General features: G+C 35.6%; 1 protein-coding gene and 1 long non-coding RNA gene across 3 annotated transcripts in view; one reads left to right on the top strand and one right to left on the bottom strand.

The window, feature by feature from the left end:
* The window catches only part of LOC138136877 (uncharacterized), a 50,612-nt gene that overhangs the window by 16,095 nt on the left and 9,024 nt on the right, over positions 1–25,493 (bottom strand). Inside the window, exons 1-3 of one of the 2 annotated variants that reach the window (XM_069056197.1) lie at positions 6,815–7,078; positions 5,901–6,020; positions 5,434–5,548 (exon numbers count right to left, since the gene is read on the bottom strand). In XM_069056197.1, the coding sequence (XP_068912298.1) occupies positions 5,434–5,548; positions 5,901–6,020; positions 6,815–6,820 (241 nt within the window). In that variant the 5' untranslated portion in view covers positions 6,821–7,078. Of the gene's footprint in view, positions 1–5,433; positions 5,549–5,900; positions 6,021–6,814; positions 7,079–25,493 lie in introns of those variants that run through there. The other variant, XM_069056196.1, reaches the window with a different exon arrangement.
* Positions 21,024–22,135, top strand: LOC138137435 (uncharacterized). Its single transcript, XR_011161732.1, has 4 exons — positions 21,024–21,191; positions 21,241–21,584; positions 21,636–21,750; positions 21,797–22,135. It is a non-coding gene; the product is annotated as an uncharacterized lncRNA (long non-coding RNA).

The raw sequence follows: 25,493 nt of genomic DNA on the forward strand, positions 1-25,493 counted from the left end.
CACAAGTTCATAAAAAAATTACGATTTATTTGCAAGTCGTAATTAGAAATTTGTGGATTTAAAGCGGGGATGACAATGATAAGCTTGAAGGGCGGACCTGAATTTCAGCAAACAGATCTCTGCTGTCGTATTTTATTGCCAAGTTTACGTCTAAAGTTGTTTTTCTTTAAAATACATCAAAATTTTCATATATGTCGGAAAGTTTGCTGATGTTAGTAAATCTTTTCACGGAGACACAGTTTTTCTTTCGAAGGCAGCTAAAAATATTCTGCCGGGAAAACTTGTACGAAATATAAACAGAACAGCTCTCCTTACATTTTTCCCGGTTGAGCACCTCTCATACTCCAATATTTCGTCGTCTTTGATTTTTATTCAAGAATCGATTCAACCAACCGGAGTGTTTGTCTTGTCCACGATATAATAGTGGATGTGGAGTGCATGTAGCAAGCAATATTTTCACACGACACTCTGCCGTTCCTATATTTTATTGAATTCTACATTTAAGTGTTCCATTAGATTTGTCTACAGATTTTAAGGTACTGACTAATGAATAATACAAGGAAAATTAATGGAAAAAATCGGATCGAAAACGTAAAGAACTGGGAACAGTATGCAGGAAGTACCTATGTGGGAAAAATGAATGGTGACTTGATTAGTTTATTGCTTGAATGATACAAAAATAGCTTGTATTTAATGCACATAAAAAGTAGAAGTGAGTCTTTTTGTGCTTCGCCCGGTGCCAAACCTCGACTTCGTCTCGGTCTCAATCTCTAGACTTAGCACAAAAAGACTCACTTCTACTCTTAATGATATAATCTACCATTTTATGTAACTATATTTTTATTTTATGGTATTTTTTGTCAAGCTGTATTGTTGAGTTACGACCTTTTTCGCATTTCGATCCAATTGTGAAGTTCCCAATAAAATTTATATGTGGAACTCTTTTGCTAGTTGTAGTCGCACAGTTGATCGCGCACTAATTCGCCACTCTTATTATTACTGTTCATGCATATGCATACCCAATTGAGTCTGATTTGGCGCCAACATCATTAACCCTTTCCAGACGGGCTCCCTGACCGGAAACAAATCCGCAGGTTAATAGGGTGCATTCACCCTGTCGCGCTGCATGCAAACTGCAAACTTTTCCCGCCAAGCGTTTGATGACGTTTCAATCGCAAGATCTCTGTATCAAACGCACTCGATTAAAACGTCAAATTTAAATTTAGATCAAAACGTCCTCCGGCTTTGTTCAAGCAAATTGAAATTTGCGCCATCGACGACAATCGTCATTTCCATCTCTTTCACGTCGAAATGAAATAATAAGACAATATTGTATTTCCTATTGAAACCGTATAATGAATGACATTCAACGGCGGACGACCTAAGGAGGGGGCGGCGGCAAATTGGGGTTTGTCAGAATAATTCGTTCCGAGTCGTTCGACTTAATATTACTGGTTTGGCGGCGGGACCGGTGGTGGGACCACCGTAGTTAGACAAAAAGTTCGGCGACGCAAATGTCATTGTCAGAAAAAGTGTTCAAGCTTTTTTGCAATTATTGTAGTAGCTCGGCTATGCTACGTTTCACCTCGCTATGCAAACAAATCACCCGTCAAAAAAAGTACCACTTTTAATCCTAATAACACAATCTACTATTTTTACAAATACTAATAATGAATGAAATATGTTTTATAAGACATGTTTCTTATGCAATTACGATATTAATAATAATAGTATTTTTAATATTTTTATCTACGATCATCGGATAAAAGTAACTGCAGCAACATAACCAAATACAAGAACGTAACCATGGTAACAAAACGAACATTATGATTTAAAAAAGTGAAAATATTGAACTAAGAATTTGTTTTATTATTTTTTTGTACATTTGATCGTAGATAAAGTAAGCATGTCCCAAAAGTATCGCCTTTACTTGAAGGTACGTCATTTAGGGATGTAGTAGTGTTGAAAAAATATTTAAAAAAAATTCTGACCTTTCATTTAGGAAATATATGCAATTTTAAAATATAAAAAACGCTGTAACCTGAGAATTACCTCTACATAGAAATACGTAATAGCATTGTACACTGACCGGCACAAAAAACGACTCACTTTGAATTTTATTAACATAATTAAGTAATTCATTGTCTTAGAAACATTTTTTGATATCATGTTGTATTGATAAGTGTTATTTAAGTTATTCTTTGCCAAAGAATATCCGACAAACAAAACATTAAACACAGCAAATAAAATTTTAATGAAAAAAAAAATAAAAGCAATTTTTCAGAAAAATTGTATGTTATGAAAAATTGCTAAAATTTGAACAGCATTTTGAATTAGTATCTCGTATTGTCACATTAAATCTTTTAACACGTAAATCAACCGACAAAAACACAACATGGAAGTAACGCAAATTTTCTAAACAATTCGGTTGCCATGGTGACCATAGCACTCCCGATGATTGAAAATATCCCAATTTAACTATAATAAAGAAAAATAAGCACAAATATAATTTCAAGATCATTTATTAAAGAAATCATAATGAGTCGTTTTTTGTGCCGGTGAGTGTATTCTTGAATACCTATGCAACCATTTTTATTAAAATAAATTTTCAAAATTTTGCTCATTTGCGTCTAAACATGCGTTGGCTCTTTTAACGATGTTGCTGTGAACGCGCTCAAGCATTTCAGGAGTCACCGTAGAAGTAGATATTGAATTTTTTAAACTATTTTTCAGTAGTCCATAACACTTCTAGATGACGCACCTTCAAGGAAAGGCGGTACTTTTGGGACACCTGTATAGTACAGGCTGTTTGAAAATTGCTAGTACAAAAAAAACCTGGTAATTGGTGATGGTGAGTTGAAGTCATCGGCAAAAGAAAATTCTAATAAAAATCCTCTAGTTTTCGAGATAAAAATTACTAAAAATTGGGTTAAAATTGTTAGTGCACCACTGAGTTAAGGTATTTTAAAAAGACACTTCACGTTGTTAAGCAATAACGAAATAAAAAATTTGATGTTCTTAAACTGTCAATCTGTGGTTGCCAAGATCTTGCAAAAAAATATAAATTTTTCATATTGTTGTATAGTCCTTCATTATCACGCTTGGTTACCAAGGTTTAAAAAATATTGCCCCGCCTGAGGCGTAGAATATGCAGGAATAGGGTTACTTTATCCCTTTTGTTTTAAAAAATTAAAAATTGGTTTCTTGGATTTCTTAGGGCTTCCAGATGCCACAGTTTTTTTTTGTACTAGCAATTTTCAAACACCCTGTATATTACTCGCAAGTAAAGGTTTTTATTCACTCAAATGATTACATGCACTCACTCGCCTTCGGCTCGTGCAGCAACCTTCACAATCGTGGATAAAAACTTTCTTTACTTGCTCATGTAATAATATATTATTACAACTAATCGTGAATTTTGAATCTTTTACTGGATTAATACAGAATTATAATGTACGGTGTTGCAAGTCAAACAACCAATCGATTTACCAACGTTGCGGTCATCAACTCATCAACAAACACAAACAAATTTTGTACGAACCTGCCTACTAAGCTGTTTTTATTTGAATTTATTACGACCGCCTTGTTTTATTGCTTTCACTCGCTGAGCTCTACAAAAATTACGAATTTATTTGTGCGAGATTAAACACTTTAAGTGGAGTCACACTTTTTCAATTTAATTAGATTTCTCTGCATTTTCAGATTTTAATTAAACTCCTTAACACAGTGGAACAATAAAAGAAGGAAGTCATTCACAATGTACTAATCAACGTCAACGCTATATCAGTCACACTATATACAGGGTGGGGCATCGTATACGCGCACGCGAGAAATCACGACTTCTAATTAAATAAAATTGTCGAAATTTGATTATTATTTGAGATTTTTTTTTGTTAATACATAAATAAGGTCGTAACAGTTTTATTAGTTTTCGGAAATTAACTGTTAATTTACCATAAAATTTTTACACTAAATGAATCTGTCTGTATCTGCTAGCGCATCAAACCCTGGTGGCACAATTACAAATTTTGACTTGGTTAGCTAAATACAGGGTGTTATTGAAAGTTGTACAGATATTTTAACCACGAGCTACTGGCTTCATGTAGAACTCGGAAAAAATATCTAAAAAATTCTGTCAAAAAATAAAATTAATTGATTTTAATCTTCTACGTTGTCAAACAACCTCGCAGGTAAAATTTCGGCACATTTAAAAAATACACCTGTATATCATATTTTATAAAACGTACACCACTGCGGTTTTCTTGTTTTAAAGCATATTTTCTATAAGTTACTTCGCATTAGCGTACATTTTATAAAACATGATATACAGGGTGTATTTTTAAAATGTGCCGAAATTTTACCTACGAGGTTGTAGGACAACGTAGAAAACTAAAAGCAATTTAAAAAAATTGTAGCTCAAAAAATAAATGTCATTTAATTTTTTGACATAAAATTTTTTAAATATTTTTTCTGAGTTCTACATGAAGCCAGTAGCTCGTGATTAAAATTCACGCACGCATTTCAAAAATTAAAATAATAATTAAAATATCTGTACAACTTTCAATAACACCCTGTAATTCGCTTTTTTATTTAAAGGCAAACCAGATGCGTGATTTATGGCCGAAATGCCAACAAAAGGACCATTCACTAGTAGCTGGCCGTTTTGAGCCTCTTGCTTACAGCTTTGCCATAAAAATGACAGGTTCCATTGTCACCTAAATTTACGACAGCACAAGTAGCAGAAGCAATTATTTTTAAAGTTGAAAAGTAAAACTGCGTTTAATTCAAAATCTAAGTGGTGTTTTTTTCGGCTGATTTCGTAAATAATTATAGGAAGTGAATCTGGGTAGGTCAGTATAAAAATCACTTGACTTTTTGGTTGAAATTTACATTTAATTTTTTTTTTGCTTTGTTTGTAAGTGAAAAATTATCAAAAAATTATGAAATGTACCTTACCAATAGTCAGGTAAGTGTGAAAATTTTCCACAATTTTATTTAATTAGAAGTCGCGATTTCTCGCGTGCGCGTATACGATGCCCCACCCTGTATATCGCTCGAAATGTACATTATTTACTCTCTAACAGTGTAGTGTAAATAATGCAAATATTAATTAAAGCGAAGTTGAAAGGGTTAGATCCGACTCTGTGTTTTAACGATTACCATAATGGAATTAAATTAAAAGGTTTAAACCGAGCGGGATTATCCTGGACAGGATATTTAGCTTCAATGTGGTCCAGGTGAATTATTTCCTGAACGTCCAGCTCGTCCGCAAAATGTGACAGAAATGTGCCCGATTTTCACTAGATCCTTTTCAGGACGTCTCTGTTAAATCGTAAAACATTCCTGGATTTTTTGTTTTGTTTGCACGCTTCGTTTGTTTTTCACAAAAGCTTGTCCCAATCAACTCGACGAATTAGGAGAAAGCTGTCTTACCTGCGGCCAGGATCGTCGCTCCTCCTGCGGGGATGCCCAATCCCAGATTCATTCGTCCTTTTTCCTCGATGAAGGCCACCGTGCCTATCACCAGAAAGGAGATGCCGCAAACGATCTGAGAAAAACCGAATAGATCATTAATTATTATGGGACGTTGGGAAAATTGAACGTGCGTTAAGAATAATATTTGCGTACGAAGTTAATTGCGTTGGAGTGAGTTGTGTATTTATGTTTTCGGGGATAAAATGAAAGTTTTGTTTTCTTGGCGGTGTTGTTTGGAAATTTGGGTTTTTCACAGAGTTGGAGTGTTTACATTAGCATGTTTGCCTGCAGAGGGGTAATTTTTGGTGCTTGTGAAGGGTTGAACCCCCAAAAATGTAAAATAAGTTTTTGTGGCGATGACAATTATTCAGGAATAACTACTTTTTTATCTGGTTGGGTTATGTGTTTGGATAACTATGACACACCTGTAATACTCTCAGCCTGAAAACCGTGGCGAAAGGATAATAGTCCAGGGACGTGCGCGTGTCAGGAGTCTTGTCTGAATCAGATGGAGCCACAGATTCCTTCAGCTTTGATAATCCAACCTGCAACAGAAATATTATTTCAGTTATGTTTTCAAATTATAAAAATACCACTGGTGAAAGAGTCGACTAACTTTCATCGCCTACTATGATCCCACATTAATCTATAGGCACTCTGTATACAGGCTGTTTTTGAAATGTGTGAAGAAATTTTAACCACGAGCTACTGGCTTCATACTCGGAAAAAATATTTAAAAAATTCTATGTCAAAAAATAAAATGACATTTATTTTTTGAGCTACAATTTTTTTTAATTGCTTTAGTCTTCTACGTTGTCAGACAACCTCGTAGGTAAAATTTCGGCACATTTTAAAAATACACCCTGTATATCATATTTTATAAAACGTACACCAATGCGGTTTCCTTGTTTTAAAGCATATTTCGTATAGGTTACTTCGCATTGGCGTACATTTTATAAAACATGATATACAGGCTGTATTTTTAAAATGTGCCGAAATTTTACCTACGGGGTTGTAGGACAACGTAGAAAACTAAAAGCAATTTAAAAAAATTGTAGCTCAAAAAATAAATGTCATTTTATTTTTTGACAGAATTTTTTAAATATTTTTTCCGAGTTCTACATGAAGCCAGTAGCTCGTGATTAAAATTTCTGCACGCATTTCAAAAACGCCCTGTATATAACAATACTGAAGGTTCTGTATTGCCCTGTATTAAGCAAATGAAACTACTTAGTTAGTTTCATATTTTTATAGTATTACCTAATTATCAGAAAAAAATTTGAAAAAGTCACACTCAGCACTTCCTGTCGCAAATTCTTAATTTATCAAAGCGGCTTACCCACATAACTTGATTTCCCCATTTAATATTCACATCCGCATTTGACCCAGAATCTGTAATAGCCTTAAAAAAAGAAGAATCGATGGTGAAACGCTTTCGGTGTTCTCCTCATCATTACTTCCCACAATGAGTGTTGGTTTCTTCGGCGGAAAGACAAATCACAATTGCCCCGCTGGAATATTAAGCTCGGACACGATTGTCGAGAAGTCGAGGATAATAAAAATAAAAAATATATCGAGGGTTGAGGCGTTTTTCGGCCACTTCTTTTGGCCTCGGTCTTATTGGGATTCGTCACTGGGATATAATAAGGAAGAGTAATTCAGCGTAGTCGCACAATGGGGCATTGTGCCATCAAATGGGGCGTAAAACATGGGAAAAGCGGCAAATGGGACATCTGTATGCTCTGCCGGCAACAGAGCTCGGTCGAAGACGCTCGTAAATAAACTGTATTTATTTAGAGATTATTTCTTGCGGGCTTTGTTTATTTTAGTAGAATTACAAAGAGGGGAACAGACGTTTTTAATAACAAATGACAGAAAGCAATTTTGGGCGTAATTACCAAACTTTTGTTATAATCGTCTCAATTTAAAATCAAATAGTATATTTTCCAAAAAGCGATAAATTTGATTGTCTATTTCCAGCTCGGAAAGCGCGTTGGCGTTTAAATAAACTTTGTGCGTGGGTTCGTTTTCCTAAATGTTTATAAACGGTTAGTGTTGAGTCAATATTCTGGAATATAATTGGGGAATAAATTAGAAATTTAAATCTGGACTTTCCAAATATTTAAACCCACTTTACGTCCCGCAAACTTTTCAAAGATAAGGGCTTGTACCATTAAGGCTCCTGCTGCAGAACCAATCGAGAATAAATCGAGGGAATTGACTTCTCTTGTTTACGTAAAACCGATAATATTTTTCATGAAAGTTTTCCATTATTGGGCATCAATTTTCTAAAATACTACGTCAAACTATTGAGTGTTCAAAAAATTTGTGGTCAAATAGGCCGTGGTTTACAAACGTAGGTCTCTTTTCAGCCGGTATGCTTTGACATTTCCTTCATAATCATACATTCTGTTTCATCAGTTTAGTCATACGTCAACGGAATCAACAGAAAGTACCAGACCACGTGACCACATGTTTTTTTGAACGCTCGATACGCGCATTTGTGATTTAAATTTTTCTACTGTTAGGTATTTTTTAAATTAATCAAATGTAAATTAATAGATAAAGCTATAACAACGCATCGATCAAAACGGAACACATCGGAGAGCTAATTACACTAAGAGTCGTCTCCCGACGCCACGTTTCAAATTCGATGCCAAAGCAAATCCTTTGTGGGCCTCGGTGCCTCAAGGCACCGCCTTTATTTCAGCAGAAATATTCCCAGAGTCGTAATTTTTGCTAAATCCTCGATAACGTACAGTTGAACGATTTCAGTCATACAAATGGTCCAATTCGTGTCGCTTGATAATGTAGAGATTTTTTAAATCCGCGAATTTTAAAGCTTTCGTCTCTCGTGAAACAGGAGCTTCTCCTTTAATGTGCTTTCTGTGAAACCCGAATCCACGTCAACTTAATTGTTAATAATGTTAAGACTCGTATTTTACGTGGCTAAGTTGGATCTTGATTTAAATTAAATTTTGCTTTGTTGTGTTTTTGTTTGGTTGGTATTAAAATTTCTGGATCTTGAGCGATATTTATTTGATGGAAGGTTCACCAAACTAAATTATGTGGATCAATGTGGGCGGCTTGATAAAGTTAAATTGACGGACGAATGCCAGAGATTATTTACTGCAAACAAGTCTAAAATTTCAAAATTAGTTTTAGAGAAACCTTACACTAGTTCGTACTCATAACTTACTCTAGCGTTCAGTCTGCGTTTTTCCATTCTTCAGAAAATCAATGTTTCATTTGAATAACGAAAACGAAAACTACACGAATCTCACAAATCTCATTATATTAATAATTGCAATAATTGCAACAACAAACATTTATCTTAAAATCTGTCATTTTTTAAAAGATTTTACTACTATTCATCCTATTCTCTATAAAAGTCATGATACGCAAGAACAAAGTAGGAGCAGAATAGGAGAGAGAAAATGGGGAGGCGATTTCAGGAGGAAAATGATGATGTTTGAGAGCATGATAGAGAGTATAGCATGATAGAGACCTGGGGATGGAAGGAAGAAGAAGAGGAAGTTAAAATGCAAGAAAAACGTTTGAGAGGGGTGCTAGGTGTGGACACACAAACGCCAGATTACGTAGTGAGGGAAGAGTGCAACAGAAATAGGCTGAGAGTGAAAGCGGGAAAAAGAACGGCAAGGTTTGAGGACAAATGGATGGAAGGGAAGAGTACAGGATACTAACGGAATGCTGGAGAGAAAAGGAAAAGAACAGGGAGAAGAAGCAGAGAGAGAGAGAGAGAGAGAGAGAGAGAGAAATACTACCGAGCAACGGTCAGTGAAGAGTGGAAAGATTGAGAATGAAAGGAAAATGGATGAAAGTAGAGCTGAGTGAAAGGGACAAAGACACAGACAAAGAGGAAAGAAGGGAAAGAATCAGGGAATCAAGATATAACAGGGAATGTTGTTGTATGTATATTTAATACCTATACAGGTTTATAAATTATCCGATTTTCGACATTTCCCACTAACTCAATAAAATACAATAAAATATAATATAATAACTAAAACTAACTAACTAAATAAGACAATAATTCAAAACAATAACAAATTAGCAGCTTTCCAAATACAATTATCCCTCCCCACATATTGTCCCTCTTCTCCACTCAACCTTCTTCATCCATTCGATCCCTCTTCCGTCCTCATTCAACATTTCTTCTCTACTTTCCTCTCTCTCTTTCAATTCTACGCATTTATTCAACATATGTTCTATCGTCTCCTTTTTTTCTCCACACATCCTGCACACTCTAATCCTATCCTCATTCCAATATTTATTCTCTCTCTCCTCATTTCCACACCTAAATCTTGCTATTATCACTCTCTCCTTTCTACTCTCTCTTCCTAGGTACTTTGGTAGTTCTTCCGTTATTATTTTTTCATACTTCCCATTGTACCTAGATTCCCTAATTCTCGTTCTTCTTTCCTGCACTTGCACATCTCTGTCTCTCTGCACCAATTCATAAGTCATTGCTCTGCCTCCCTCTCGCATTCTTTCTATCTCCGCTCCTGCATACCCATTTCTTTCGAAATATGCCTCCCTCTCTTTCCATACCCCTTTTCCTATTTCTTTCCTTTTTTCTTTCAGACACTCTTGCAAAATTCTACACTCTCCTCTCTCTATCAACCTCTCCTCAAATCTTATTGCTCTCTTTCCTGCTTCTATTCTTATTCCATCCCTTTTTGTTTCCTCCATCACTATATAGCCCGGTGTCTCTCTATCTACTCCTAGCACCCATTTCAAATATTTTCCTTGCACCCCTTCCAACCCTTCTTGCTCTCTCCATCCCCATATTTCCGCTCCATACATCATCACGCTTTTCACCAGACTATCAAACATCATTATTCTCCTTCTAAAGTCATGTCCAAATTTTCTCTCTCCTATCCCCCATACCGCTCCTATTATCTTATTCGCTTTTTTCACTAACTCTCTCACATGTGCTGCTGCTGTGTTTCTTTCATTCATCACATAACCTAAATACTTAAATTCTTTCACTTCTTCAATTTTATCCTTTTCACATCTCCACTCATTTATTTTTCTCCTACCACCCCCCTTTCTAAACACCATCATCTTGGATTTCTCTACATTCACCGTCAACTTTTTCCTCCTCATATATTTCTCCATGTTTCCCAACATTTCTTTCATACCTTTCTCCTCTTTCGCTAGCACCACCAAGTCATCCGCGTATGCCAAAGACCACACTTTTTCTTTGCCCACCACGACCCCCCCTGCCTGCCCCTTCCTGAACATCTCCTCTATATCTCCTATAAACGCTGCAAACAGGCTGGGGCTTAGTGGACAACCTTGTCTTACTCCCTTATACGTCTTGAAACATTCACTCACTCTTCCATCCACTCTCACTCTACTTATATATAACAGGGAATGTGAGAGGTGTATTAGCTGGGGAGAAAGAGTGCAAGAGAAAGAAAAATTATGATGATTCAGATGTGAGAACGAGGAGAGACAAAACAGATATTCGATTGAAGGGGAGGAAAGAAAGTGCAGAATGTGCTATGAAGAGAGAGAGACAATCGAGCACATGTGGAATAAATGTAGGGAAATGAGAGAGAAGGAAGGAAAGGAACAGCGAGAAATACTGAATGAAGACTGAAGGGAGATAAAATGTACGATAGAGTATGGAAGAGGAGGGAAATGATACAGAAGAAGAAGGGTGGAGACAGGAATTAAAAAGGTTTATTTTATTCGCCATATCTGCTAAGTATACCCATTATAAGATAAAATTTCAACAATAATTGTCCTTTTGGTTTGCAAAACACACCTGCATTAATTTCTTCCTATTCAATATTTCTTGAGTTCTTGAAGTTACCGAATCCTAAGCTACCAAATATAATGAGTATACCCAATCAAGGATAATTTATTAATTTTCTGGTGCTATTCTCTAAGCAAAAGTCGCCCACTGTAACTCTATAACTCTATAAGCTACAGTCTGTAACACAAAATGGTATTCTCTAAGAGAAATTGTCTCTGTAACATACATTCTATAGCTTACAGTCGCTGTAAATTTATGGTGAGACAAATCGTCACCATAAGCACTGTAAAGCCTCTGTAAGTCATCAATTCATCATAAATGTCAGTACATGTAATCTTGACGTTTGATTTCATGTTAATTCTGCCTGGTTCTACCGATTATACCGACTCACTATTACATCACTAAAATTAGTAGGTAAAGTAAAGACTTCTTTGCGGGATGCTTCTCGTTTATTTCTCGATTACAAGTGCCGTAGAGTATAGTCTATTCTATAACCCCCACCAGTGGTAGGGGCTAACGGCCTGAACAACTTCCAAATGTAATTTGAGGAAATATTTGGATTTAATTCGCCAGAACGAAAAATATCATCCGTTTCCATTAAGTTCGAATATTCTTCGTACTGCTCGGAAATTGTATTTTGACACCTTTTTCGTTTTGTAATTGTTCATTTTGACACTTTCCATTTTTGAAAGGTACGAAATTTGCATTGTTGACTTGGGAAAAGCTTGCTCCACTAATTTTCAAATGTATTAAATAGCTCTGTGAGGCAAATACTTACAGAGGTATTTAGAGAACACGAATTTTATGTATCTCTGTAAGGACGTTTCTTACATTGCTCTGTTAGCTACATACTGTAACTTTTTACATTATGTAGTGAAATTTTAGAGAATAGCACTATTAATTTCATTAGTCAACATTTCGTCCATAGTTAAAACAAGATCCAAAAAATTACTTCCTCAGTCACAGAAAGTGTTGTTACTCTCATTCGTAAACGACTGTCCATCAGACAATTTTTCATTGTCAATTCATGATACTCGATATGAAAAACATGTTCAGCCGACCGACCTCCATTTTCCCTTTTAAAATATTCAAACCCATTTTTACGGTGGCGAAGCAAGGAAATTAATCCTTTAACGTATTCAACATATCGCATTTACAATTAGGATAATCTTTTCAAAACGAAGCAATTTATTACCGAAGGACACTCAATTGTGCTTAAATCGAGATCTTTAATGTTTACTTTAAAAATTAGTAAAGGTTCTAGGCCAAATATAATATTTCTTGTTCTAGTCTAAAATGGTGGAGGCGCCGGGATAGCTTTTAATTAAAAGTTACACTGTTTGGAGTAGATTTGATTGTGATAAATTGAATGCAACAAACTGTAGGACTAAATCGGTGAATGACTTTATTCAATACAATTGGATGTAATTCCTTGTTACATAATTATGTAAAATATGTAAATATAGATGTTGACTTTTGTTCTTTTGAACATTTTGTAATATTATGTTTCTCAAGGGACTTTTAAGTTTCTTGTTAATACACTACTACTACAGTTGGCGTTGAAAACCACACAAATTTTGGATGCGCCGCCAGCCTCGCAACACGAGACAGACTAGTAGACAGATTTCCTGCGGTAAAAACAACCGCCAGTATCGCGATATTAGTCTGACTCAAGTTATGAAGCTTGCGGTACATTTAACTACGCCACCAACGCCTACTGCGATGGGACAATCATTTATAATAACCCTGTATAACTTTGACACATCAAGCCAAATTAACTATCATCTGGTGTGTTTCTACTCCCAACGGACTTATAGTGCCATTTACTTTCTCATATGAGGGACCAAAATTATACTTCACGCAAAGGTCGTGCAATCCTCTAGCGAGTCTAGCACAATTAATTCTTCAAAAATTCATAAAAGTAAGCGAAGAAAACACAAACTGCTTATAATATGCAAACGTAGTAATTCAATAGGTTTACACTGGTCTTCTCATTTTGAGCAAGCGTAATTGATATCTAAAGGTTTATTCTAAAAACTAAAAAGATGGTATAGTTTGGCCAGCGAGAGATTGGATGTCATAAAAATCATTAAATTCTACGCAGAGAAAGTACTACCTACCGTGAATTATTTATTTATTTACCTTCAAGCTGTAACATTTTTTGTCCTGAAATTATGCTCTAATTAATGTATTCTAGTGCATTTTGTAGTGTTGGATTAATTTAATACAATTTAAAATCTCCCACTCTCTCACTGGACGGAGTATAGTAGAATAAATTGTATTTAGAGTAAAGTGTCTTACTAAGTGTCATAGCTACCCTCGACTGCGACTCGGGCATTAAACTTCACCCGCAGAAGGAAATTGTGCACTTTCCTCCCTTGTCACGCAAATAACTTTTCTACAAAATATCGTGGCGTTTCATTTATCCCTCGATAAATGTCTTCACAAATGCTCACTGCATTAGTGAATGAAATTTGAATGAGAGATTTCCTGAAAGTTAATGGTTCTGAGAGATGCGTAGATGCTGACGTCACGTTGGCCACGCTGCTAACTTCTTCACCACAGATGTGAAACTGGATGGTCGAGTAATAAAAGGATAAACGATTTATTTCCTCCGCAAAGAGCAGGCTAATGAAGCGATCCTTTTGGTTTTTTAGTCACACACTTAGGAAATCGAAAGAGAAAAGAAAAATTATTGTTAATATGAACTGTCAATCATGTATTGCCATTTTAATTTTGTGACCTAGACGTTGCCAACGAAAAAACTTACAAGTAGAATCTTACAACAAATCGCAACTCCCAACTACTACTTAATTTTGTTTTTAATTCCATTGCGAGGGTTACATATCGTAGATCAGACATTATTCGATTTCTGGTGAAAGAGGCGGCAAACTTTCAACGCCTACTAGGATCCTACATTAATTTATAGACACTCTGTACATATTTACTATCGTTTACCTTAACATCATATTCTATAATTTATTAATTATGAATTATTATTTATTATTGATAGATTGTCGGTTATATACCATTTAAAATTATTAACAAAAGGCTGTGAAGAATATATTTTTCTTAGTTTTGATTTTACTTTTTTTTTTTGTAAAATTTAGAAACAAAAATATTACTATTGCTGTCATTGTTATTATTAATTAAAATCTCCAAACAGAAAAAGTCACAAACGGACCTCATATTAAAGAAACTTTTGTTTCATAAAACATATTAGATTTGTTAAAAGTTTGTAACTCTTGTTCTTTACTAGTTGTTAAAAGCTGATATTAGTTTTTCTTCAGACTTCCTGGATAGATCCGACTTTTTCTTGGAGCAATTCAGGGATTTGAGAATTGAGACAGTAAAACCAAACGCTTAATAACTTTTTATGAACGCTAAAATTTTTATCGTATCAATTTGCTAACGTTACTTTTGAAAACAATTGGAACAAAAGAAACGATCTGGAAAGATGGCAGCGAAAAATCGTGATTTCGCGCGGTCGAAAGAGAAAAATGACAAAAGCATCGGAAACAAAACAACTAAATTAGAAACGGTTCCGTTGTTAGAGAGATGCGTTTCCGATACACATCATTATCTGCTGGCGGCGACTCCTGTTGCAGCTTGTGAAATAAAAATTTTATGAAATCAAGCGAGTTGTTTATTCTTGAGTCTTATTTTGTTACCTCGGATGGACCAATCTATCTGACTTCATTAGCCACCAGTACCGATTCCATTTTCGGTGTTTTTCCACACGTTATCGAGTCACAAGAAGCTCGTTGCGATGTATTTACTCACCTATCCAAGACCCCGAAAAGTAAACGTCGAAACTGAAAAACGTCTCTCTCTACGAAATGGAAACGTAATTATTTTCAGGCTAACATGTTTTCGCGATGTGGAACAGTTTTCAACTATATTGAGTCGGGAATCTCGCAAAAAATGCAATAGATTTTTCCGAAGCATAAAATTTGACGTTTGGGGAATTAAATCAAAATTAGGTGCAGAGCGGTGCGATTCGAGATCGCTGAGGTATTGACATAATCAAATCAATCTTAGCGACGCGAGCAGGGGTCGTTAAAAGCAGCGGCCACGAAATTGGATTTCGCAGCCTGTACGCAAAGTTGGTTTCGCGTACGGTTGCACAAGAATATTTTCTTCTCAGATGAAATAGTGTCATAATTAAAATGTTATGTGAGGATACTAATTGTTAGTACTAAACAATGCACAAGATTATTTTGAGAATTAATCCCAAAAGTAGTTTTCTTTGTTGCTTAAAATTAAAATTTCAGGTGTTTTTTTAAGCTTAATTTGACCTCGTTTCCAACATCCAAAGGATTATTGTGAACAGTTGGAAATAATTCTAGTTTTTATGAAAGTCTAAATAAATGGAACATAAACTATTTGATTAAAATATATAATTTATTCATTTAATTATTCGCTAAAATCCAGACATTTTTTTACAAAGCGTAAATTTGTCCAAAACAAAATATTTTTAATTGAAAAAGTTAACTGAAACTGTTCAACTCGCATTGCATTTAATAATAATCGACGAAGCCGCTTAACATCCTGAAAACTGAACAAGCATCTTTTTGTCGGAGAAAAAAGCAACGAATTAGTCTAGCAGGGAGTCGCATAATGGTCTCCCAAGCTCAAATAAAAATATGCAGCTAAAATGTTTCTCGTGTATCATCCAAATGAATCCTCCCGTGTTTCCCCCTATTATAATAAAGTTTCCCGCAACTTTGCAAGGCATCTCCCGCAAAACCAACCGCAATACAGGAAACGTCCCTCCCACGTAAACAAATTCACCATCAATGACTCGATTAAAACCAGATCGCGTTCCGCTCGGAATAACGTTGATTCGTCTCAACTTTCATCAGAGTGAAAGGATGACCGGTCCCAGCAGGAAACCGGCAATTTTCCTCGTAGCGGAAAGGAAATCCTTACAGCAGTCCCGAGCTCGTCAACTTTGACTTTATGTATTTTACACCCACCCGAGCAGCTTACCTAGTCCTGTTTCTCATTAAGGTTCGACCTAAAACAACAATCGACGTTGACCGGTTCAGGATATCGTGTCCTGTCCAAAATGAGTTAAGTTCAGGGATCGGGTGTCGACACGGCTCTGTCCCGCGAGCCGGTGAACTTGAATCCACTTAAAATAAGTTTTCAAAGGACGAAAAAAGTTTCACAACATTGGGGTTGGATACCAGAGCTTTTACATAAAACGGATCAAAAATAGTCGATTTTATTTCCCGAAAAAATGTTGAATCGTTTATTTCTGGCGCTTATTTGGTACTTAATAAGAAAATAAACGTTCATATAGTCGATAGCAACAGCGACAAGAATGAAGAAATGTCTAATACAACAGCAAAAGTGATGAATAAATGTCACCGTAAATTATGTAAATAAGTAATTGTATTGCAAATAGTAAATTTCTAGTTTTGTTGGAAAGCTAATAAAAAATACTATAAAAAAATGTTTGATATGTATTAATAAATTTATTTAAAAAAAGTGTAGACACAAAATAAATTTGTAATTTTTTCAATGATGTCTAAAAAATTTAATTTAATGTGCACCTCGGCTGCGCCTCGGCCAGAACTCAGACTCACACTTTTTGGCCTTGATACACAAATAACTATTCTTTAAAACGTAGTAGTTTCGAAAAGTTGAACGCTTCGCTAACTTGCAAAGACTTACGTGACTTATACCCTTGTATAATCTTTGGCAACTGCGTTGTAATTAATTAAGGACTTATAGCGTGACATGTTTAAGGATTGCAGCCAAGACGTGAGGAGGATGAGTCCTTTGCTCTTATGTTACCGATCAGTCTCATCTGATAACGTTGTAATGTAATTAGTGTAAGATAGCTGCCTTCAAGGTAAATAGTGTTTATCATAATGGCTATGCTACTCAACTCGTGATTGCTCTTAACCTAGGTTCGAATTAAACTCCTTCTGTTCTCTTGTGCAAATTCTGTGAATCTGCTTGTCTCGTATATAATTTACGATTGGCAATATCTTTGTCTCGGCGCATTCACAATTTATTAATTAAAAAGTGTAAAGAAAATCTCTGGAAAAGAGATTTTCACGCTACACTAACTTCAGGTTTTTTCTATATTTCTTGGTTGTATCATTTGCAAACTGTCGCTTTTCAAAGCAATTCCACCGACTCTTTTACAGCAAAGTTTCAAGCCCCAGATTAAAATTTATTACTCCTTCTACTCAACAGCCATGAAAAAAAATCATTAGGTACCACATCCATGTCCTTAACCGCCTACATTGTATTTGTCACAGGGTCTTTGCCCGTTGTGAGATTAATGCTGTCTTAATCCTGTTCGTTGACGCAATTTAAGAAAATCCTCGGCAAGCACGTGTTATTTTTAGCAGTTGGTTTTCGAATCCGACGCAATTATTTTGTTGATTATTCTCTGCCGCAGACATTATTTATTTTAAACCCATATCTAAACAATTAAATGCCCTGTTGCTACATGTTTGCTCTCTGTGCGGACTATCGATCAGTTTGTGTTCTGGTGAAGCTCTAGTGCATCAAGTGATGCACTTGTAGAGGGTAGAGGCTTCACCAGGACGCTACCCTGATTGCTAAAATATTCAAGAGGTCACCCGGGTAGGAGATATAAGTTTTGAATTGTTCGTTCCTTCCAGTTTAATAAAATGGAACATGGAACGTAACATTTTAAAAGTACAAGAGAAGGAGATATGCAATTTTGATTCATGAAATCAATACGAAAAGTATTAATTCTGTTGAATCGTCATAATAAATGACAATTTCTACGTCGTAGAAAAAGTCTAGTATTCTACTCGCGTGTAATGGCTATTTGGTACTCATCATTACTCGCTCGTTGAATAACATATTATTGTTATAAATGGAAATGTGAAGCACCTTACTCCCCCCAGCAAATATTTTTTCTTCTTTAGATGTGTAGTTTAGAATCTACTGCCTTCACAAATAAAAAAAAATGAACAATAAAAATTTGGAAGTGACAAGTGACGCACAGTTGACTGTTTCTCGCTCGCTCCGTTAAACTCGATTTCCGAGATTTTAGCTTGCTGCGAACGATTTTAGCGTGTCGCATGAAACTAATTCACTGCCCGGAAACAAAATGTTTGTGGTGCGCCTAAAGAAGTTTTCACGAGTAGCAAAATGCACTTTTCTTTTTATCAGTGTCACTGCTTGGCCACATCTACACAATCAGTCTGGAAACTTTAATAAGTCACTGGCCCGGAATAATTCTCGTCGTTTTTCTAATCAAACTTTAAACTGGCTTAAATCTGGTCTTTCGGTGATGCACTGCATCCTCTTTCAGCCGGTTTAGATAAAATTGCATTTGCATCGAGGGAAATTCAAAATAAACTCGTCTCGCTTCTTCAACCTCTACCTCTTATTAAACTGCCAGTTTAAGTTTCCGCACATAGTTACAAAGCAGCGCTCTAACCTATAGTTTATTAATAAAGTTTTATGTTTACAGCATTATATTTCATCCCATTTGAAGTTTAGCTTTATGGCGGTGAGTTATGTACGTTCAGTGAAATTTTACGCTTGAAATGACTGCAATGTTATCGATTTGTAGTCAGATTATGTCAGGTGGATGGAGTCAAAGTCGGTAACAAATGGACCTTGATAAACAATTAAACTCCAAACAAAAAAAAAAACAGTCACAGACAAATTAATAAATGGAATGTCAATTTTTTTCGGCCTCGGTCTATAAAATACAGATTTTCCATTCGTCTAAAGCGTGATGAAAATGGCATTTCCCTTGGACTTGGCAAGAAAATCGAAACAGGAATTTTTAATTAAAGATTTTAGATTGGCAGCACTGAATGTTAATGTCAAGTGTGAAATATTGATATTGGACTAATTTGTATCTTTTATCGTAAGCTGTACATTGTGTATAGTCGAATCAGTAGAGGCCGAGGGGGATATCAGACTTACGGGCGGGTGGCCACCCTCATGGACAACTGGGAATAACAGAGAAGACGACAACGGTTTTGAATATTTGACGAATTGATTGACTTTTACGGTGTCAGAGTCGCTTCTTGGATCTTTCATCTTGCCAATGGAAGAAAAATAAATTTCTTATCTGGTAATATCTTAATAAAAATGATTACATTTTGCTTTAAATAAATAATAAATTGTCGGTCGAAAAATGTTTGTGTGCTTGCTGTTGTGCAGCCTCGGCCAACGCCTCTGCGCCTACAAATCGTGCTCGCACTTGCAAAATGACATTTTCTAGCCCTGTGAACCGAAAAGTGAAGTTCTAATAAGATAAGAAAACAAATCTGGGGAGAAGTTGTGGTATTTTTATAGTGGATGAAATGTGTGTCTGGTATTTTTACGATTCCATTTTATTAACGTTTTCGGACCACAGATCCTACAAACTTCCAAAATTTTCGCACTCAACACAATTAAACCCGCCACTAGAAGAATTTAATTGCTCCATTGGGATAACGAGATGATAAAGTAAGGGTAAAAGCTAAGCACTTTATTTTCAGAACCACGCCAACAAGAATTAACTGAGTTATCGGTTGAACAAACGTGGCTTAGTGCGGATTAGGATTTTTATGGCACCAACTGGCCAACCAAAATCCCACAAAATTAATTTAGATCCTTCTGCTTAAATTTAAAACAGGCGGGAGCAAAAAACAAATGGAGTTGCTGTTTGCCGAGTAATGTACAGCGTATAAAGTTGCGAAGTTGCTTTAATTTGCTCGGCTCATCTGCATCCTGTTGTGTTATCTCGAAAATTAGAAAGAATTTATTTTAATGAGCAACTTCGTCTCTCGCAAAATGTCGGCGTTATTTAAAATTAATTAATTAAAAAACTCAATTTGTTCCTTTTGGTAAAGATCAATCGAGGAGTATTTTTTGTTTCGTGAAATTAAGTTGGCTTTCAATTAATTGTTTCGAGTTCGGACTCTCTTTCCACTCGATGGATTCTTCTTGTTAAAAATTTCTAATTAAAAAGGGAAATGGATCTCGCCTCCAATATTCGACTGAAAGTGAATTTATGAAAGTTAAATATGGAATGCGGAGTGTATTTCGCGTTTTAACATCGCACTTGGAAGTTGATGAGTGTGACATCCATCTTCCTGTCACTCGATATCCGCGCCACTATTAGCTCTGGCAAATTTGCCACATCCGTTGCAAGTCGGAAGGTTGCAGTTCCTCCACAAATATTTATTATCGTATGAAAATTACACTCCTTTTGTCTCAAATTACAATGAAAGAGAAGTGGACGGGGCGTGGCTTGTCACGCCTTAAACCTGTGAAGACAATCACCACGTGACGTCCAGTTCTACTATTAATTCCATTTATTTTCGTTACTAAGCGTGTTTGCGATGCGCAAATCTCCCAAAATCAGATTAAAAAGGAATAGGACCCCGGTTCGTTTTTCCTAAATCCTGTTGATAATTCTTATCGGTTTCTCCAGCCCCGGGCCGCTTTATTGCACTCCCTTATTCAGGCTCTCAAATTTGTTGGTGTCCAGAGCTTCTGAATAATAAAGGAAACCTTCCATTATCAGAATTTTTCAGCCCGAATGAACCTAATTAAATCTGCTCGGATCCGGAGTATGACACAAAAAGATTTTATTTCTTTGTGACGCATCTCATGCATGCCGAATGCGGATTGTTCGGGACTTGTTTACCTGAATATGTTAAAAGAAAAAAAGCTCTTTGCTGAAATCACTCAACGACAGCAGTCTCCATGTTTGTCACAAATGAACGTTTCAAATGTGCTGTTTTCAAGTTTGCTTTGTATTTTTAATCCGACATGACAGGTGAAATTTTGCTTTTGACAAATAAGTGATTGGGGGTGGAGTTTTTTGTAAATTCTCTTGTAGGAGATAACCAATTCAGCAGCGCGGTCAGAATTTGTTCCGGGAGTTTCAGGATAACGGAAAATTGTTGTGCAAAGCGTCGAAAATGTTGATTTGCGAGGAGGGGTTGGAACATTATTAACCGGGTATGTTGCAGGAGTGCCAAAGATACTTGCATTGAGTTTTTAGTAGACAGATTGATGATTGTCTTTCTGGCATGTTTGGAATTTTGCTGCTGCTGTCTCTTCGTCTAGTCTCACTTTTTTGGAAAATTTTACATGAAGAAATTTTGAAATTTGGAAATTGAAATTCGCAGGATTTAATTTATGAAATGTACAAAGTCCTGACTGATTTCTCCTATTTGTAAATAAATGTTTTAATAATGTCAATTTGTTCTGTTTTTTAAGCAGTCTGATCCAATTCTCAAAATTTTGACGGCGTCGCTTAGAAACCAGTCTAACAATTTGCCAAAAAGTGTCAACTTCAAAATTCCAAAATCATGTAGGTGCTGTTACCACTGTGAGAGGAGAAAGTAAATATCCGCATTTTCAGGCGGTCCTCCTACGCTAACGGCGGCTGCTTCGGACTGCTCCTTGAAGCTCTTTTTGGGTGTTTACTTTGTTGTTGCGAACTCTACTGCCGAAGACTATAAATCACCCAATCTAAAGTAAGAAAATTCATTCAGACGAATCGCTATTGTATACCTGTTTCAGCAACTGAAAAATATTGTGGTGTGATCGATTAATCAAAAAGAATACTCTCGAGAACAGTCCATCAATACAAAAGCCTTCACAAGTTTAACTAGCACAGTGGGGAGAATGTTTTGGTAGTCTCTTATCACAAATTTTAATTAAGAAGAAACAATGACAACTAAAAATGGAAAACCTTATCCAAATCCTGATCCCTGTCCACTGTGTACAAAGTTAAAAAAACATTATTTAAAAATTCTGAGGAAGCTTCACATCGATCCGGCAGTTGCATCGATGTTGTTGGATTGCCTTTTCGGAGTACTAATCTGCTGCTGCAAAAGATATTAAATTTTTCCAATTAAAGCCGACTTTCAATGTTTTACAAATTGAAGAATATTAAAGAAGGGTAGTCGTGTACGGATTTGTTGGGGACTTAAGTCTCGAGAAGGATCAAAAGAGTCGCCTTTACTCATAAACCGAAAACGAGATTAGGAAAGTAGCGAGAATGCTTTTGACGCTCGAATGACAAATCTGCTGCAGGGAAACAATTTATGTCCTCACAAAATTGAAATTATTTTTTCATCAAATCGGAGCTGTCTGAATAATAAATTTGATCTTGAAGCAAGAGTCAAAAGGAAATGTATTGTTTTGCACCGATAAGGGCTAAAATTTATCATCAGCTTTAAATTTAGTTATTTTTGCATTCTTTCAAGAGTTTCGCGAGTGGGAGGCTTGTCTCAGGACATTTACTCCAGAATTATGGAGTCATAGCCGGCTACAGTGAAATCACTCGGTATTAATAAAGGGTGTCTACCATGAAACTTAATTAGTGGTGCAGTGTTGCTGATATACAATGTTGCCATTTTCCTTACACACTAAACGTAACACGAGATTTATGTTTGGTTTTATGACTCCCCGAGTTCAGTTTCCTTCCGGCAATAATTTGCGAACATAACGGAACGCATCTATCTATACAATTTCTAAATTTTGTTAATTACTGATAGTTTATTTTGCTCCGGAACCGCATTTTTGAATTAATCACCAAAAAAAAAAACCTGTAACCAGTACAATAAAAAAGTATTATTTGAGAATCCGGTCGATAGTATGAAAACACATCCACTTTGAATATTTGCACTGGATTTATTTCAGTAGTGGGCTGTTTGTTGTTTAAATAGAGTTGCAATAACTTACAAAAACAGCTGATATGTGGTATCAATAAACAAGGTAAAAATACACATATGTTGGAATAAATTTTAATCATGGGAGGATTAAAAGTGAAGTCCTTTCAACAAGTCCATTAGAACAGAAAGATCTCAACTAAGTGTGTAAGAAAAAAATAATAAAGTACAGTCGCGAGCAATAAATTTTGGACGTCACGGTCATTCTTTGACGCAATCGAAAATGTTCCATTGTAAAACAGTCGTAAATATCATGACCTATCATCATGTTGTACGACGTTAATTGTAATTTTTTTCTCATTTTTTTGACATTTTGTTGACATGCGCATAATCAGGCAGGGAAATTTTTTAAATTTGTGACCATCTAACCAAATTTTGAAATGACATTGACGACCAAAATTTATTGCTCGCGACAGTACCTATCAGAAAATTAATAGAAGAAGGAATTTGATACATTTGCAGCTTTTCAACTATAAACGAAGAGTTTTTATAATAGTTATTTGTGTATCAAGGTCAAAAAGTGCATCCTTTTTGTCCGAGAATGAGTTTTCTAGCCGAGGCACAGCCGAGGCTTGAAAACAGGCGAGGACAAAAGCCAAATACCCTATACATGAAAAAAAATCTATGAACACTATCGCCCAGTTTTAAAATGATTCTTTTTGCCTGGGTGAACAATATTTATTTATTTTTAATTTCAATTTTTCCCGATGTTTTTTAATGTAAAACATAAAAAATAAATTCTCTTTGAACTATTCGATACGGTATAAATCACATGAAGTGTCTATACGCCACAGAGGTCTTGGCAGAGTTCCATTTATAAAAATATGTGTTAATATTATCTGTCAACATTTGTCAAGATATTAATTGTGGCCATTCTGAAAAAATATGATTAAAGCTTAAAAAAAAATGTGTTCTTAAAACCGCATGACAGAAGTGAAAACTTCTATAACGCTCATAATTGATTTTATGTAATATAAGTATATTATATAAATTATATTATTATGGGCGAAAAAAGTGGGTTTTGCCATTTAAAAAAAATTGTAATGACGTCATAATTAGGAGATGACAAGCTGTCAACATAAGTAAAGTACTGAGGAATACGGACTTTTTAAAAACAAAGTTTACCTCTTCGAGGATTTTTCTCAGAAATTAAATACCGTGCGATCGAAAAAAAAAAATCGAGATGGCCATGATTAATACACTTCAGTTGGCAGCACGTAAAAATGTAATTCAAATGTCATCAAATGTCATTAATTGCAATAGTAACTGTCATTTCGGACTTTCAAGGCACTTACCAACAACTTGCCTTGATTATTTTGTTTTTCCAGACTTGAAAAACAACCAGACCTGGCACAATTCCCGAATTAATGCAAGTAATTACTGATAACTGCAATTTAATTGATGTCCCGACTTTGCGAAGGTCATTTGAAAATATGAAGCGAAGAGAGTAGCATTATGTTTGGAAGCTGAAGGCAGACATTTCGAACATTTACTCTAGTTCGTAAATACGATTGGAGCTCCTCATGATTCTTTTACAACCGACAGATCACACATAATGCACACCTTTATGAAAATCAAGATTTTAACGTTCTCAAAATCACTAACCTAACTTTCAAGACTGACATCTTATAATTGAAATTTTGACGAATTGCCAACTAAAATTTTTGGTCACAGTCAACTTTAATTTTTTGTTTCGATCTCACGGTATTTACAGTTTTATCGAATTTATTCTAAACTTTACGAACGCACTGTATATTTACTTCAAGACTTGTTTAAAGAAACTGTACATTACAACGAATACCCTGTATTATCCCGTTCAATAGCTCTCCCCATATTATCTGTCTCCGGATTTTTCCGCTTCATTTCTCTCATTTTTATCCGTGTAACGACCGCGAACCGGAGTTTGTTAACATCATCACTTAATAAATGATCTTTTTTATCATCTCTCGTCCCCCAGTGAAGTTGCGGCGTTAAACTCACTCTTCTTTATTAACTCCAATCTCGACAACACATCTTTGCAATTAAACGAGACAAAACGAGACCTACTCTAATTACGTTTTCGCATTACCATTTGAAATTTGCCGGTCCCTAGTTTGAATCTAAACAGTTGCAGAACTGCGCTAATTATGACATTCTCTATGATCACGGATGCAGCAAAACTTGCAGCCACGATAATTGCCTTAATCTTTTCATTTCAGACCGGAGATATGAACGTTAGGCGGAAGTGGTGTTTACATTTTGGGCTCACGTTCTCCCTTAATTGCTGAGTATTAGTTGATTAGCTAGTGGCACGTTAAGGGTGGGTCAGACTAGCGACTATCTCGTAATTAAATCAAACAACGAGATGCGAAGTGGGCGTAATTGGTCGTGCTGGACACAAGCGACGTCGTGTAAATTGGAAATTTCTAATTTTAACCGCTCCGCAACGGTTGTTTTTAATCATGAAATAAATCGCTAAATGATGACCTGAATCGATGCACCAGGAAAATACTTTGTCCCCAAATCGATTTTCAATCCCTCTGGAACTTTCAAAATTGAACTTG

Source organism: Tenebrio molitor, chromosome 8 (assembly GCF_963966145.1).
Source record: "Tenebrio molitor chromosome 8, icTenMoli1.1, whole genome shotgun sequence".
NCBI lineage: Eukaryota > Metazoa > Arthropoda > Insecta > Coleoptera > Tenebrionidae > Tenebrio > Tenebrio molitor.